The sequence below is a fragment of the Scardinius erythrophthalmus genome (assembly GCF_964197995.2).
Source record: "Scardinius erythrophthalmus genome assembly, chromosome: 1".
Classification (NCBI taxonomy): domain Eukaryota; kingdom Metazoa; phylum Chordata; class Actinopteri; order Cypriniformes; family Leuciscidae; genus Scardinius; species Scardinius erythrophthalmus.
The window spans coordinates 49,845,864-49,863,466 of NC_138221.1; the positions used below are offsets into that span (position 1 = coordinate 49,845,864).

Sequence of the window (17,603 nt, forward strand, 5' to 3'; positions counted from 1 at the left end):
AATCACCACCTACATTTAGAAATAACAGCACAACAGACAGAATGTATACCTTCCCCTCCTTTATTGGTAAAATTACAAGTTCTACTAGGTTTGTGTTTTTCCATTTATTTGCCTTTGTCCATTGCATCCCTCGTTCCTCAGACCCTGCTGGAGACTTCTGGGTCACTGTTCACATGTGTTGTGCTTGTGATATGTCACAAGTGATGCTGAAAATGCCGGTTGAAATAGACGTCCTTCGACATAAAACAGGAGGGAACCATATTGACAAAAAATGACGTTGTCAGAGGACAAAGAAATACCCAGTGCACTCTTAAGAACAAAAACAAGTAAATTCTTACAAAAGTGCTGAATTGAAATAGCTAATGATTGGGGACATTTTCACAGGAAAAGAAAAAAAAAGTACAGGAACAGCAACATTATCTTTTTTTTTTTCCTCGTAAATATTTGGGATTTTGGTCAGAGGAGGCTGATTTTGCCTTGTGTAATTCATATGGATTTTCTCATTTGTCTGAATGATTTCAAAAACATTTCATTAATGCAAAGAAAGAGAAAAAGAAAAACACATATGGAGTTATACCACCTGTTAATGCATTTAGATATACAAGTAGATATATGTAAATGATTAGAAAAAAAGTCTAGCCTATCAAATCATATACTGGTTTCATTTGTGCTGGAGTAGTGGACGCCCGAGAGACTAATACAAGAGAGATAATACAGGATCTACAGAACAGCCTGACATAGATGGAAAATAGCCTCTTTTCTCATTCTCCAATCTTTCCTCTCTCCGACAAAGGAGGGATGTGATCAAGGAGAGCAGGAGGAAGATGAGATGTAACTCAATACTGGCAGTATGCATCCACCAAAAGGGAGAGCGCAATTAAATAGTGACGTCACCACTAGATTTTTTTTTATACAAATGAGCAAATGAGAGCATAAGGAAATACAAGGGAGAGACAACTTGTTTTTCCACCAGCAGCAGTCTGGAATTTCTTTTGTTTTAAGAGCGATCGGTTAGATCGGATCACGTGTCTCTTTATTGTTTTGTCAAAACTATATAAGACAAATCAAATAACTCATAGGTGGCAGAGACATGTCATAGCTTCTGTGTGTGTGTGTGTGTGTGTGTGTGTGTGTGTGTGTGAATGTTTGCATGTCGTGTTCTTAGGAGGGATAAATGGTCGAAACATTAATGTGTTGATTTACAAGGGTATCAATGACCTGTTTCCAGTTCTGAAGCTCTAACTGGCCATAGTTTAGAGCTGGGTCATAAGTGAATGGATCTCACACTATGGATTCATACTGTGTTGTGTGTCTGTATCAGTCCTTGTGTGCATCTGCCAGCTGATTGGTCCAATGGTTAGTTGCCGCCTCCACAGCACTGGCCGCTTCTGCTCTGAGGTGCTGTCTCCTGTAGGTCGACCCCTCCTCTGGCCCGTCCGCCACTGCCCGCCCCACCCTGCGGTTCGTTCTTCGGAAGCTTCTTGGCTACAGGAGGAAAAGAGAAGGAAAACATTTCTTCATAAACATACTAGGTTGCTTTGATCTGAATCAAATCAACAGCAGTATTTGAATGATTAGGTGTGGTGTCTAGAGGAGCGTCTTTGCGGCAGGTGAAACTGGTGTCATGTTGCATGCTCTTTGCTTGAAGAGAATCAACAACAGAGATGAGATCGTACCAATAGCCATGAAGATCTCGTTCACGTTCATAGCGGTCTTCGCAGACGTTTCCATGAAGAGTAGGCTGTTGTCGTCTGCGTACGCCTGCGCCTCCTAAAGAAAGCTTGCCGATGAGTTAAAAACATTCGGAAGCAGATTTACAGAGGTTGTTTTGCGTTCGTGTAAACTTACCTGAAAGTCAACGGCTCTCTTGTTGGCCAAGTCTGCCTTGTTGCCAGCCAGAGCAATGACGATATTTGGACTCGCCTGACGCTGCAACTCCTTCACCCAGTTCTTTGCTCTAGTGAATGTGTCCTAAAACAGAAGAAGAAAAAAAAAAACAGTAGGAGCAACTGTTAAAATAAATAAATAAATAAATAAATAAAAACGAAGGAAAAGTTAAGGACCAGTCATAGTGTAGATCAACAGAAGCCTCTGAAGTGAACTGCTATGGTTCTTGAACTTGTTCGATTGGATTTGAGCACATACAGAATCATGGGTGACTTGTGGGGATGTCAATTTAATGTTTTACTGCAATTTAAATGTATTTAACCAAAGCCCTGCCCTGACACAAACTCGTAACTTGCTGTCTAAATGCAAAGCATGATGGGAATGCATATTCAATGCTTTACCTGCTTGCAACAATGTAATGTCTATTTAATAGAGCATGTCAAATGATAATATATATATAGCACACAAAGGTTTGGGGTCAGTATTTTTTATTTTTTAATGGAATTAATACATTTATTCAGCAAGGATGCATTAATTTGATTGAAACTGACTGTATAATGTTACAAAGGTTTCCTATTTCAAATAAATGCTGTTCTTTTGAACATTCTATTCATCACAGAATCCTGAAGATGAACAAAAATATTAAGCAGAATAACTTTAATAGATTAGAATTAAACATTAATAAGAATTGTTTCTTTAGCAGCAAATCGGCATATCAGAAGGATCATGTGACACTGAAGACTGGAATAATGATGCTGAAAATTCAGCTTTGTCATATTTATAATGAACTGATATCCTATTTATTAAAGCATGCATATTCCAGTTTTTTTAAAAAAGAAAATACAATATTTTACATATTACAAATAAATAAAAAAGGCTGTATTTTAAGTTTCATTAACAACAAAAAGCCATACATATACTACATACATTAGCTTAAAATCCCCCTGTATTCAATAATTTTATCCCTTAAAACTCATCTTTGATCTCCAAAATGACATATTTAAATGTTTTATCCTTGAAAAAAAAATTGTCATGCCTTAAAATAGCTTGAATGTAACGCTACACCCATGCCTCATTTAGTATGCACAGTTCTATGAATATGTAAATTAGACCCGCCTCCACTCACTCACGTCAGCTCAGAGATCCACTCGTTAACGATCACACGTTGACCTGATTGGTTACAAGGTAATTTGTGACGTCAGAAACACCAGCGATTTCAAACCGCGTTTTGAGACAGTATTTGGTTCACTGCAGTTTTAAGGAGAAAATCCTCAGCAATGGTGTTGAATTTACACATGGTTTGTCTTAAAGCATTTTAAAAACACCACATAGAGAGATATACTGTAAACAACATTAAAAGCTTGATTAGCTTTAAGGTTGCCAACAGGAATTGTATTGCCATTGTGATTGTTACTTGACTTTGAGCAAAGGTCTGACTGTATCCTACAGAATAATAATTAAACCCGGCAGTCAGTCAGGTGAAACCTTATTATTCAGACCTTACCCTTCTGCTGAGCACAACGCTGTGATGTCAGCCTTTATTAGAGCCAAAGCACAACTGACAAAGTCAGATTGCAACTGAAGTGCTACGCAACTCTCAGCTGGTGAACAATTGGCTGTACAAGACACCTGTCTGATGCAACTCTGACTTAAAGGTCTTGATTTCATAAACACAGGCACTCACTGTGTTAGTAATATCGTAGACGACGATGGCCGCCTGGGCTCCTCTGTAATACATAGGGGCCAAGCTGTGATATCGCTCCTGTCCGGCCGTGTCCCAAATCTCAAACTTCACTGTTGTATCATCCAGGCAGACTGTCTGTGTGAGGAAAGCAGCTAGAAGGGAAAGAGAAACAGAAATCTTTGTGACATTTCAGTAATGTGTATCAGTTTGTACAATCAAAATGATCCTTTTAGCACTTCCTTACGGCTTAGCTATTTAAGTGCTGGACATTTGTAGAGAGGAAGAATGAGAAACATGCATCATCATGATCAGGCCATTCAAAAGGTATTTAACATTTTATGTACAGTTATGTGGAGCAGGATTTGACTAAATGTTCTGCCTCTTATCATAGACGCTTAGGACAAAAACTTTAGTGTTGCTGGAGCCGATAGCCATGTGGGCAGCGCGATTGCGCTTTGGGTGACCAGAGTTCGAGTCCCGGCTCACATTTACAAGAGATTTCTATTTCAAATAAATGCTGTTCTTTTGAACTTTCTATTCAAAGAATCAAAAGAACGTGACATTTGCACAGGCAAGCATTCAAAAATTGTTCCAAAAATTTAGATTTTACAATACACAATAAAATGACGCATACACAGAAAGTGTGCAGAAGCGCAGAATAAGAAAGACCATCCATATTTCGAATCCCTTACACTTCAAACTTTTTGCTGAGTCAGGTGCAATGGTCACATGTTTGTAGCTCACATTAATTTCTCCAAAGCACTGCGAGTGCTGTGATCTTTGACCTGCTCACTGACGACAGGATGATGGCATTGAAGGAAAACATGTAGAAGGACAAAAAAAGTGCTGAGAATTTCCTTATTGCCAGCCTTGTGCAAGCATGCGGTATCCTGCCCGTACCAAATGTCACTCCAGCACTTCTCTTTCCTCGTGTCTGAATTTATTCTAGAATCTCTTGCTAAATACAAGACTGAGCCTTAAATGGAACAAATCCACGAATGTCCATGATCAAATTTAGCTTTAAGTTTCCCTAAAACACTGACAACTTGGAGGGACACAATAGCACACACACACTCAGGAAATCCCATTGTTGACTGTTTCCCTTTCCTTCTGGTCGTTTCTCTAACGCCTTTCTCTGTCCATGTAATTCAGAACATAAATCTATATTTAAAATGAATACCATTTCAAGCTGTATACAGCATACACATGTGTTTGGTTAGGAGATCAGATATGTGCACATGCATAACTGCGTGTCTGTTTAATACTCCAGTATAACTCATGTGGTAGTCATGTGATTAGCGAGTTAGAACCAGCTTGTCTGGTTCAGACCAAGCCCAGCCCTCTCACCACAGATCAACACAAGCCACACAACCTCGTATACGCAGAGCGTTCAACATGATCTCACTACTAGTATGTTGTATTATAAAATATTATCCCGTAGCTAATCTTTTACAGAAGACATATTCAACAGTTTGACAGCATATTCCCCCTGAAGTCATTCATGTTAAATCAAAGTTTCTTGCACAAATTTATTTAAGAAATTTCACTTTAAAATCATCTAGACCAGTGTTTCTCAACTGGTGGGTCACAAGACCGTTTGAGTGTGTAGTCAAACAACAACAACAAAACATAGTTCTAAATGTTTTTCTGATGCAAGACTTTTATTTTGAAATATGCACATGAATGCTGTTGACTCTTCTGTCAACCGATTAGGTACCAATATATTGTGTATCCCTAATATTTTTCCACGTCTGCCGTTTTTCATGCCCAGAGGTCACATTAACCGAAAAATGTCCATCATTGGCAGATTTTTTTTTTTAGCAATGATGGAAAAATCTAAAAGCCTATCTTTTATAATTTATGTAACTGTAATTCTGTAATTCTCACCCCTGACCACTTGGTGGTGAGTGCGCTCTTGCTGACTATAAAGTTAATGGTCAACGAATTAATGGCTTTTCTGAGTTATGTGACATTGTTTGCAAGCTATTTTATTGAGTCTTTCTGCGGTTGAAACACAGATTGAGCAATTACATGAGATACATGATATGGATTTCTAAGTTGGACTGTATCTTTCAACATGTTTTCTGATGTTCATTCATGTTTATTTTCATTCTGTAACGTAATAAGAGATGAAGGGATGATTGCGTTCACTCGCGCTCCGCTACTCTCAAACAAAGACGCTACAGTGATCTCTTGAGTTTTGTGATAAAATGGACAGAATTTGAAAGCTGAGACTTTGTTTCATATCAAAAGTAACAAAGCTTATTACGATTTATTGGACAAACATTCATGATGAAACTTGAAAAGTGACCCACAGTCTCCTTTCAACTTTCTCTTCATATATAAATAAATGCATAATCTAGCCTATATGCTTGTCCTGTAAATTTAAAGGAAAAATGGAAATGTGAACAATAACAGAGCCTACTAAATTGCTTATTACCATTAAAATATGAAAATTAATCAGTTATATGAGTAATAATAGATTATGATGGAATTTTTACAACCCTGTCTGTCAAAATGACAGACAATACGGAAGTCTAATGTGACCTCTGTTCATGTCATAGCTAAATACAGTAACTAGTGAGGAGTTTTGGGCCTGTGTGCATTCTTGTAATGCGAATATATATTCAAAAATCCTCCATTCCTAGAGAGAATAAGCTTGGACATAAACCCGCTCTGGCTCACCTCCAATAGTGCTCTCCTGGTACTCGTGGAACTGGCCTTTGACGAAACGGAGCACCAGGCTGGACTTGCCCACGGCAGACTCTCCCAGCAAGACCAGTTTAAACTGGCAGATTTTGTTCCCGACGGGGGCGGCACCGTTGGTCCGCGCTGGTCCACCTCGCCCCGCCATGCCAACAGGCCGGACAACAGGAGAGGAGAGGGCTGACTGGATCTAAGAGGGGTCCTCACTGGATATGACAGGGGTCCTAAACCAGGATCAACGAGGCTCCGGGGAGGGCAGGGTCGAGAGAGACAGAGAGAGAGAGAAAATCAGGAGAGAAAGTGAGAAAAAGATGGAGAGATGGCTCCAATTGGATGAATAAACCTAGAGGAAAAAGGAGAAAGGAAGTTGATCAACAAAACACATCAATGACCAGATATAATTGGGCATATTACAAAACACTTGACTGTGACGCTCCAAAGTTGAGTGAAAGGAAAGGACAGACTCATTACAGGTTGTTAACAGCTATCACCATTCCAGTGCACTAACCATTAACCAGCCTCACCATAGTGCTCCAATAAAACTCACTACAACAAAACAATCCCCTTTACAGATTCCACCCACACTGTGCCGCAATTACAGTTAAAAGCATCCATACAAAAACACGCTAGGTGTCATGTCACACATACACTAAAATAGTTCCCCAATTTAAATAACCTTCACTTATCCAAAAATTATCTGCACCGTATTGACGGAAAAGGTGCTGAAAACAGGTCAGGACCTGCTGTGGTTTTTTTTTGTGCAGCCTATATTTTGTTATACGAAGACCAACACTCAGCTCAGCTTGAGGCCAAATGAATTGTGGACTGTGGCGTAACATTTTCTTTATGCTTTCAGATTGATAAATGAAAAGGCTACTGGGGGAAAACTCATATATTCAACTTTTGAAACCTTTATTTTTGTCCTAACTGGGTAGTGTTACGTACTGTTCATAAAAAAAAAAAAAAGTTCAATTGATTCTCTGTGGCCATTACAGACAGCAGAGCGAAAGTAGATCACTAAAACAACTGAGCAAATAAAGGTGAGAGAAAATGAATGTGATTATTACAAGACAGAGAGACACAGAAAGAAGAAATAACAGCAACTCATTTTTTCAGCTTGTCAAAGATGGATTCAGATATTCTTTCTGCTGCAGCAGACACAGTAATTGGCAGCAAAAGAGGAGAGAAGAGAAGATAGATATCAATAACTGGATGGACGGACCTCCTTCCTCTGTAGGACAATATTCAGGTATTGAGGCCTGGGCTATCACAAAAAAACAAAACATTTTCATTTAAGCAGCATTAAATGAAAGGTCAAAGGCCCGTCTCTCCTGTTAATAACTGTAAGAAAAGGCCAATGAAGTGATTATGGGGAGCGAGATGTCACTGCCAGCGTCAGGTCTTGAGGTTCAGTCTAATCCAGAGCATGTGACGGAGGTTTAGAATCACTCACACACAAATTTCTGCAAACCACATCTTCTCATGCCATTCAACATGCGTTGCACAGAAAGTGGACCATAAATAGAAACAGTATGGCACAAAGGGTTGGCTTGACTATACAGCTAAACAAGATGAAATAGGCTGTCTGAATATGATTAATCTTGCTCAAATATTTGTGGTTTCTTTTTCAAACATCTATTGTAGCCAATTAGATTCAAAATGTTTAAAGTTAAATTCAATACAAGATACAGCAAAAATCTAGTTCAAGATTTAAAGGGCAAGTTCGGTATTTTACACTTAAAGCCCTGTTTACAGATCGTTTCTGATGAAATAGAACGGTTAAGATTAAAATTTGGACACATGCTGCTGTCCCGAGAATTTTAGGTTTCTTTCGCTTTCCCCAAAACCTCTAGAATGGGTGTATAGGTGCACTGGAACAATACTTCATAAAATGCATTAAACTTTCGTTTACAAAGACGTGAAACTCACCGAGTGGTCAGGGGTGTTCACTGATATGCTTACATAAAAATCGCTGCAAAAGTTGCTTACAAGTGCACAGCTAATGTGAGTGATTCCTTCAGAGTGATCACGGGTGAATCTGACTGCAGTAGATGTGAAAGATATTAATAAAAGTGATGTTATTTCAGCCAGCGCACATACCTGTATTTTCTTCCTGTTTTCGGTCGAAGGCCATAGTAATCAATTGTCGAGTTCACACGCATAGGTTTAGTTACCTATGATCACGCGCGTGAACTCGACAATCGATTACTATGGACTTCGACCGAAAACAGGATGTAAACACAGGTATGTGTGCTGGCTGAAATAACATCACTTTTATTTATATCTTTCACATCTAATGCAGTCAGATTCACCCGTGTTCACTCTGAAGGAATCACTCACATTAGCTGTGCACTTGTAATGACACATCAAGGATGTTAAGAGGCTAAAAGCAGGTTTAGTACTTGCCCCATTGAAGTCAACAGGGCGCAAATTTTAAAAAGAGGATAACACGGTGTAGGCAACACCGATTTTTGTCGTTGTTCTCTGTATTGACAGCACTCCAATTTTACAAAAAAATGAGCTTAATGTTAAAATTGACCGGAGTTCTCCTTTAAAGCAACTGAAGCTTAACATTTATGATAACCTTTGACAGTTGTGTATCAAAAAGATTTTCAGTTGAGTGTAAAGCAACATTCAAAGCATGCAACTCCAAGTAGTCTATGTTGTCCTGAGCTATCAGCCTATAATTTACTATGCATCCATAGTAGCATCTCAAATACTTTCTGTGTGAATGTGCAATGGGAGTCAAGACAGTATTCTCGTAACTAGTAACAGTGACTGAAGTAATATCAAAAATGGCAACGCCCATAAAACTGAAAAAAATGATCACTTTTGACACGACAAGAGTCCAATTGAGTCGCGAGTTCATCCATCAAATCTTCATTAACTGACAGCAGCTTTTATATGGGTGGAGAGAGGAGCATTTTTGAGACACGCGTAAAAAACAAAGCACACAAAAAAAGAAAGTTGTTCTTAACCTGTATGAATTTCTTTCTTCTGCTGAACACACACGCGCACAAAAAAAAGTGTAACCAAACTGTTGATGGACCCCATTGACTTCCATAGTATTTTTTTCCATATTATGGAAATCAATGGGGACCATCAACTGAAATGCATACAGCTTTGGAACAACTTGAGGTAAATGATGACTTTAAGGACTCAAAACAGGACTGAACTGTATTCTGCTGCTGTGTGAACATGGCCACTGTTTTTCACTGAATGAAGGAGAAAAACGATTTAATAATTTTCATTTATATTCCACTAGTATAACAATAAAAAAATTACATTTACACAATAAAAATACAAGAAAATTGTAATGTATGAAAAAAAAAAAAAAATCACAGTATCCATGAACATATCTGTGATGAATCACAAATGAATCAGAGCCAACATACCAACTATTGTACTGTTTGTTTTTCTTGTTTTTATGTTAAATAGACATTATCAAGATGCTTGCTTAATGCCAGTGTAATGACTTCTTTAGGAAACTTAATGTCCAAATAAATAAAATAAAAACCTTAATTTTAAAATCATCAGCAAAAGCACCTGGAATATATCACTCAGCTGTAAATCTCACTACAGAGAAAATCTCACAACGAGGGCAAAGAAGGATGAGAATTAGTGCAGCGACGACACACTTATCTCCCGATTCAATACTATCACGATGCTTGAGTGCCTATACGATATGTTTTGCGATTTTTTTTTTTTTTTAAGAATTGTGATTCTACAAGTTTTGCGATTCGATATTGCAATATATAGTGATTTTTTTTAACACTAGACCATGGGGAAAAGTTAAATCATACATTTATACAGACGTATATGTTCATGATGTATAAGATGAGTCATATTTACAAAACCAATTCATCACATTTTTCTGACTTATTTCAGAAGCATCATAGAGTACATTCTCTTTAATCAATGATTCAATAAATACATTTAACAGTCACTTGTAGCGAAACAATGTAATCGATGCGTTATTTTAAGCGCCAAGTTTCTATCAAAAGCTGATTTACTCTATTTTGATCGCTATATGGTAGACATCAGTGTTTATATTTTACCTTAATGATTTGAACTTTTGTATCACAGAAATAATGATACTATGAGGTTGAAAATACCTTTTGTGAGGCGGTTTCATGACAACTCTCTCTGGGTCAGTGGCAGCGCCAATGCAGATTTGAATGTTACGATATGATTTTGTCAAAGGTTTAATAGACTGGGTTTAAAAGATTAATCGTGCAGCTCTACTGTCTACTGTCAAAAGTGGCTAACTTCTGTCAACCTCATCCATAAGCAAGGACAAAAATAAAGCAATTCAATTTGAACTAATATCGATTCTGTAATAAAAAGATCGATTTTAAAATCGTAAAAATAAATAAAAATCGCAATAGCTGGGTGAATCGATTTTTTTTCTCCCAGCCCTAATCAGAATATGGGAATAATTGCACCAAAGAGGGAGTGGAGAAATAGAGAGCATGTTCATGAAATATTGATGTGATTTTCATATGTTCTGCCTTACTGATTTTTACCAACGGACTAAAGCATCTTATTAGCAGATGGACAGACATCGTAATGAAAACTTGCAACAGTATCAATAATAGAGATGTCATTCATGACATCAGACACCCACCACGGAAGGATGGATTTTACCGTAATGCCACTGAAACCGAGTGACCAAACACCAGGCAACGACAACGATGAAATTCCACAGAAGCACTCCACGGAGAACTGCTGTAATTTCCAGCTATTGTAGTTTAAGACACCTGATTCACTTCCTGTCATCTATCGGTGAGGTCACCGCGTTGAAACCTGTGCGTACATGTCAGCCCGAATCGCTGGCACCAGCATTCCAATCACTATGGCTCATTTCCCATCTATGCAAAATCGCATGCTGAATATACAGTTCTGTGGTGAGACACTTAAATCCAACAAGAAGGAGTGCAATAATACTGTCCCTCCCCCATCAAACACAGTTCACTGGGAGGGAGGGATCTCAACAACAGTGTGGAAATAGGAAATGCTCTCCAGGAAACCAGCTGGAAGGGAAATCGCATGCATCATCACCAACATGGCCTGCCTGTCTGATCATTAAACAAATGTCTGAGAGGGTGTGTTAGAAAGGACGGTCTGTCTGTCTATCTATCTAAGAAGTTGTTGCAATTTTGCAGAGCAAACACACAGATAACAACACATCCACACCCTCCTCAACGCCTGGAAGGGCAAACTGCTCAACAGCTGCATTCATTAATAATACAACTTAACAGATGCTATTATATGCATCTTGCCTGCTCCATCAGACAATGCCTTTTTTCCCCATCTCTCTGTCTGTTTGTGCAGGCATGTAATCTACTTTGTGCTCCAGTTGTTCCTGTTCATTAGAGTCGCTTCGAGATCCAACATTTCATCTTCAGTTCAGCAGATCTGGGTTATTCAGACACATTTGAGTTGGTTTGTCCTTTAAATAAACATAACCTGGTGGTGATAAACATTCCTGTATGTGTCCGATTTTCACCATGACCTAAATACTAAGTGTATGTTTACACGACAACAATGGCGTTTTTCGAGTACAGACGATGACTAAAACTATAAGAAAACGACTAAAAACGCTGTATTATTCATGCCAGGCCAGTAGCTGGCGATGTCACTTTGTAAATAAATACTACTCGCCAATAGACTGAACAAATAATACACAGATTTGCTTTAAGTTTACACAATAACAGTACCATTTTCAAAAACATACACTTTGAAACCCATAATTTCAGTTAGTTAAGTCTTCTAATATTTTACTCTATTTCAGCTTTATTTCAGTTAACAAAAAATGAATAAACGAATTCCTAATACACTTCTTTCCGGTCGTCATGATGAATACTGGGATATGGGTTTTTACCAGTTGTTCTTTAGAGATTGCATTGCACACACAAAGATCAATTTCCACTTGATAAAATACTTTAGTTCAAGATAACACAAATAAAAATGATAGTCATCTCTATGACTATTCTTGTAAATCACAATTTTAAAAGTCCCTATTCATTTTGTGAACAGTGAAGCGTGTTTTAGTTTGTTTTTTAGTGATTGAATACAATGCCAGCTTCCAGTGAACCCCGTGTAAAACAATATAATTGGCATAGTCATAATCATAAATTGAAAGAGAAAACAAAAACTCAATGGTAAAAAGCTACCTTGATCACACCCTGGTTTCTCATAAAGCCCTCAATAACAACAACTTAAAAGTCATCCGTAAAAGGAACAACATAGTCATGGCCATTTAAAGGGGTGGTCGATTATGATTCAGGGAACTACACTAACCTTTTCCACTGGTGGCACTTGCGCTACTAACTTTTTCAGTTACTGGCGCAAAACATGATTTGGTCGCACAAATTGTTTATAGTAAGCCACTCTGGATAATAATGAACAATAATGAAACTGTATTGCACACAGATGTGCTTTTTATTTTACTTGCCATCTTTTAAACCACATGCCTTCTTGTTTTTGTTTTTTTTTAACATTGGTTGGGATAGATTTACTGCAATAGAAAATACAGTACACAATAAAGTGCAAAATGGATTTCAACATGCTATGGTTGGCACAGATGGGCAGACTCCTGAACTCTTGAGTAGTGATGCACCGATGTAAAAATTGTGGCCGATACCGATAATAACAGATATTAATATTGCTGTTATGGCCGATATCGATATCTCTGTATAGAAAACAAATTTACTGATAATCAAATAAAGAGAAATTTTCCAAAAAAAAAGATTTTTTTTTTTTTTTTTACTTTAGAAATGACTGATATTGGGCACCTTTACCTGTGTGCAAAATATGTCACACATAGGACACACATGCATTATATTGCATTGCATTGCATATAATGTGTGCTGGTCTAAAATTAAGAAACCCCTAGAAAAACAGGGAAAAAAAAGGAAAAAAAAAAAAAACAGGTGTACAATAAAGATAGGCTACTTAATTTATTATTCCAATAACCAAATATGATACTAAATAGCACAGGGAAAAGGGCTTCTATTTGTGACGTGCTGTCTTTGCATTTGAGCATTGCACATTTTAAACAGGACAGGCATTAGCTGCATAAATGTTAGCCAATACAAACATATTTATAGAAAACAGTTGACAATGAATAGACAGGAGTCCAATAATAGCATAACGAATCACTTATTCTAAAAATAATATCAAGTAGGCTAAGTTTGACGAATCCGACAACGAGGGCTGTGTTGTAAAACGTCCGTCATTTAACGAATTTTAAAAACACGGATGGATAATACAATATGCTTTCCGACATTTTGACAGAAAAAAAAACACCAAGAACAAAATTTAAACTATAGCCCGTCAATTTTCATTTTACAATTATCTTCTCTCTCTGTGTGCACGCGCGCGTCCGTATTTGTGTGAGAGAGAGAGAGCTCGCGAGTCGCGCAGATACAATGGTACGTTTTAATCTAAGTAACGGTCGCGGGGCTGAAGCCAACTTGATGTGTTGAATGCTCAGAGCACGTTATAAAACGTATTCTTAAAATACACATTTCTGTTTTAATAAATGCTCATAGTAAATCATAGCATATTGCCTAAAACATAGGTACAAAAATAATCAGTGATACATTTGCGACCCATTAAAAATTTTGGTCGCAATGGCATTTCAAAAGGTCGCATATGCGACCATTTTGGTCGCAGTGTAGTTCCCTGTGATTTCACTTTTTTCATTTTAGTTAGTGTGTAATGTTACTGTTTGTTTGAGCATAAACAACATCTATGAAGTTACGACGCTCAAAGCAAAGGGAGATATTTGCTTTTAGAGAAATCGCTTTTTAAGGACTACAACAAACGGCTGGTAGGAACTACACAACATTCCTCCCAGGTTAGTGACATCACAAACCATAAAATTTACATAAACCCCGCCCCTGAACACGATTTATAGATTATCAAGGCAGAATATGCTAATCAATGACTAGAAGATAACTACACATAAGCCACATAAATTCATCAACTAACCATTCAGAAATGTCCTGTTGCTTCTTCATGTTGTCACTTTTTGAGTCTCTCCAACTTTGTCTGACTTTTAAAATTTTCAGTGCATGTCTGTGTGAGTGCAAGCACTTGAAGCTCCGCCCCCTGTGCCGGGAGCAGCAGCTGATTTGCATTTAAAGGAACAGACACAAAACGGTGTGTTTTTGCTCACCCTAAAAAAGTGACAATTTTAACATTGTCTTTATTTTGAGCTAAAACATCACATACACACTCTGGGGACATCAGGGATTTATTTTACATCTTGTGAAAAGGGCATTATACCACTCCTTTAAATCTAATGAGGAAAGACATTGTAACTTGATTGCTTTAAATGGAAGAAACACAAAAACAGCCTTCTTGATTACCTAAAATGCCTCAAGCAGTTACAAAGCATGCTGGGAAAAGCCACTATGCTCTCCGGAGCAGAACTAGGAGGTGAAAGTGATATTCTGTTCCTGTTTGCTCACCTTCAGTGACAGCCAAAACAAGAAAGCGACACACAGCAACTGAGATACATTTGCATCGTAATGACGTCTCTTTTTATTTTAATTCGCATCATGTTAAGCAATAAGTAGATCCTCCTCACACACGAGAAGCAAACAAACCACAAATAAGACGCAACCCTACACTATTCTAATATCTCAAAGACAATGACATTACGAGACTGTAAAACAGCGCTAAAGACAGCAGGTTTCACAAGTCATGTGTGCATCAAGTGCTTCTGCAGAACAAAAGGTCACTATGCGCAACAGAACAATGAATATGTGTTTTACAAGAAATCCTTCTCAGTATCAAAGGTGACAATTCATAATTGACAATAATGCATATATATATTTACACACACACACAGACAAGTCTGGACAGGTGATATGATTAATTTAAATAAATTTGTATTTGACTAAATCATAATTTCACCTATCTAAAGAGGTGGACTGCTATCATAAAACCATACTGTCATTGCAATCAAACAGCTCTAAGCTCATATCAATGCATGTGCGATCTTAAGTGATGACTCATCTAGCTGACCTGTCAATCAAGTCTCCTCAGGCCACATTATTGACTTCCTCATGAAGTCCGATGTCTTTCACTTCTGATCTGCTCCTCCCACGAGCTCTGACCACAAGCATTCAACTCAACGCCGGTGAACCAGACACACTGAACATTTAAATTAAAATAGAAAACAACGGGCAGAGCTAAAGAAAACTTTTTTAAAAGAGATAAGAAACACACACGTTAATATGTAATACATGTAGGCGTTTGGATAAGTATCACCCTTACTAATCGCAATACAATCGGCGTTTAGCGCCACCACAGAGATGCGTGTTCGGCTGCATCACAACGGTCAAATGATAAGACAAGGAAGCCCTGCTGTAGATGGTCAAACTTCAGAGCTGCTGATCGGGGATCTGATCAAACACACATATATTTACATGTGTGCACACACGCCCATGGAAGCCTTCTCCATTAAACTGACGTTTGCCGTAAAGATTGATATTCGGAGCATGACAGATAGAAGACAGAGAGGCCTGAATCACTATTCCTTTTTTATGTCGCTGAGGGAAAGATCCAGATGAGCGGCTCAGGAGCGTCATGAGCATCGGCTAACAGTCTTCTTGACAGTTCCTCTAACGTTAGCTATATCAGTAAAGCACGACCAGATAACAATAACCTTCCAACAAACATATTAATACAAAACCAGATAGAGGTTACCTTGAGATACGAGTGCGGCGCTTTTCTCTTTCTGTCAAATCCCTGGCTGTCAGACTGAGAGAAAATTCCCCTCCAGCCGCCTCAAGCGTCTCCTGTCGACGGGCTTTGGCCTTCACTTCCGCTTTAAGGGACGAACTTCCGTAATCCACCTTCTTCCGAGGAGGAGGGGCTTGTTTTGATATACGTGGTGGTGGCCAATAAAATCGCGGTTACATTTCTCACCCACAGCAAGACAATAATATGTACATATCTTTAAATATTTGCCTCTACTTTTCTCATTTTATTTGTTGAAAGGTTACATTTCAAATGATGCTTTTCCTTAAAACTATTTAGAGAGCTGCGCATTTGCTTAATTTAGAAACTACGCATTTGTTTTTGTTTTTCTAAACTGGGAATGTGACTTATAGCTAACTTTTTAAACCAACTAACTAAATAAAAACTGAAATAAAATAAAAATATAAATATTAGTCTACACGTAAAGATAAACTTAAAAAAAAAAAAATGTTGCCCTGGCAGCATAATGAAATGAATATGTCTAAGTTTATGTACTAAAATGACTAAAAACTGAAAGAAAAAAAGAAGAAGAAGAAAAAACTTACTTAGGGCTGAATAGTAAAACATAAACATAATAATAAAAAACTATATAAAAAAATTACAAACCCACATAACTAAAAATAAAATCCAAGCTGAAAATATAAAAATAAAAGCTAAATCTACAAAATTAATCAATTACTGTATATAATAGTCATATATAAACAGTACGTTAAAAAAGTCATTACCGTCGCATGTAATGTCAGTGTCTTGAAGATTAAGCAGGATGTAGACTATTTTATTTGTTATTTGTAATTTACCCATTTGTCTGAAATTAATTTAATTTCTCTTTTATAATAATAAATTATAACAAAACTTTAAACACTTGATAACCACAGTCATTTGAGGATCCACAGGACTCTGTGGGCATATTGATATAACAATAACAAGGTAAGATGGCCTCTCCACAGTGGTTATTAAAAGCACGGCAGTATCAAATACTTTAGTTTGATCTGTAGACAAGTGCTTAAAAAACGGACCCTTGTGTTGCCAATTCAAAACAAGTGCATGAAAACAAGATCAGCTCTGAATGTGGCTAAAGGTTATGTACTAACCAGTAATCACCGAGCTGGGGCGCTACAGGCCAATTAAACTTTTAATAGACCCGTTTTTTTTCTCTCTCTCTTAGAAGAACCATGCTTAAAAAAACGCTGGCTGGTTTCTGTCAGGTGAAGTAACGCAATGATCCTCAACCTTGTTTACTCTGGCCCTCAGTTGTCCAACACAATTTCAACAATTTCTAATATGTCTGCTATAATTATACGACAAATCTGCTTGTTTTCAAACTGTCTATTAACAGAAACAGTGAGTAGCCTAATACGATAATATATTGCATTTAATTAGCTTAAACACGATTCCTTTGTGGGATACAGACATTTCAAGAACGGTTTGTTCTTCAATTAAAACAATTAAAATAGAGGGGGAGGAGGAGACTTGTTCTTCTGACCCGTCTAAATGACAGGTTACATTTTTGTTATCTCTTGGTTTTAATTGGCTAAGAAGTCACAAATTA

At 37.6% G+C, this 17,603-nt stretch overlaps 1 protein-coding gene across 2 annotated transcripts; it reads right to left on the reverse strand.

Annotated features, from left to right (window-relative positions):
* Window positions 1-42: 42 nt before the first annotated feature.
* On the reverse strand, window positions 43-16,186 carry rab5c (RAB5C, member RAS oncogene family). 2 transcript variants are annotated; one of them, XR_014030504.1, is made up of 7 exons: window positions 16,001-16,132; window positions 6,257-6,620; window positions 3,572-3,723; window positions 1,849-1,971; window positions 1,677-1,770; window positions 1,301-1,485; window positions 43-1,102 (listed from the first exon to the last, which is right to left on the reverse strand). XR_014030504.1 is itself a non-coding variant. In XM_081370902.1 (6 exons), exons 2-6 carry the CDS (start codon window positions 6,423-6,425, stop codon window positions 1,358-1,360), a joined length of 666 nt encoding a protein of 221 aa, XP_081227028.1. In that variant the 5' UTR covers window positions 6,426-6,620; window positions 16,001-16,186; the 3' UTR covers window positions 43-1,357. The 2 variants fall into 2 exon arrangements, 1 of the variants encoding a protein (XP_081227028.1); XM_081370902.1 differs by having other exon boundaries at window positions 43-1,485; window positions 16,001-16,186.
* Between the last annotated feature and the right edge of the window lie 1,417 nt (window positions 16,187-17,603).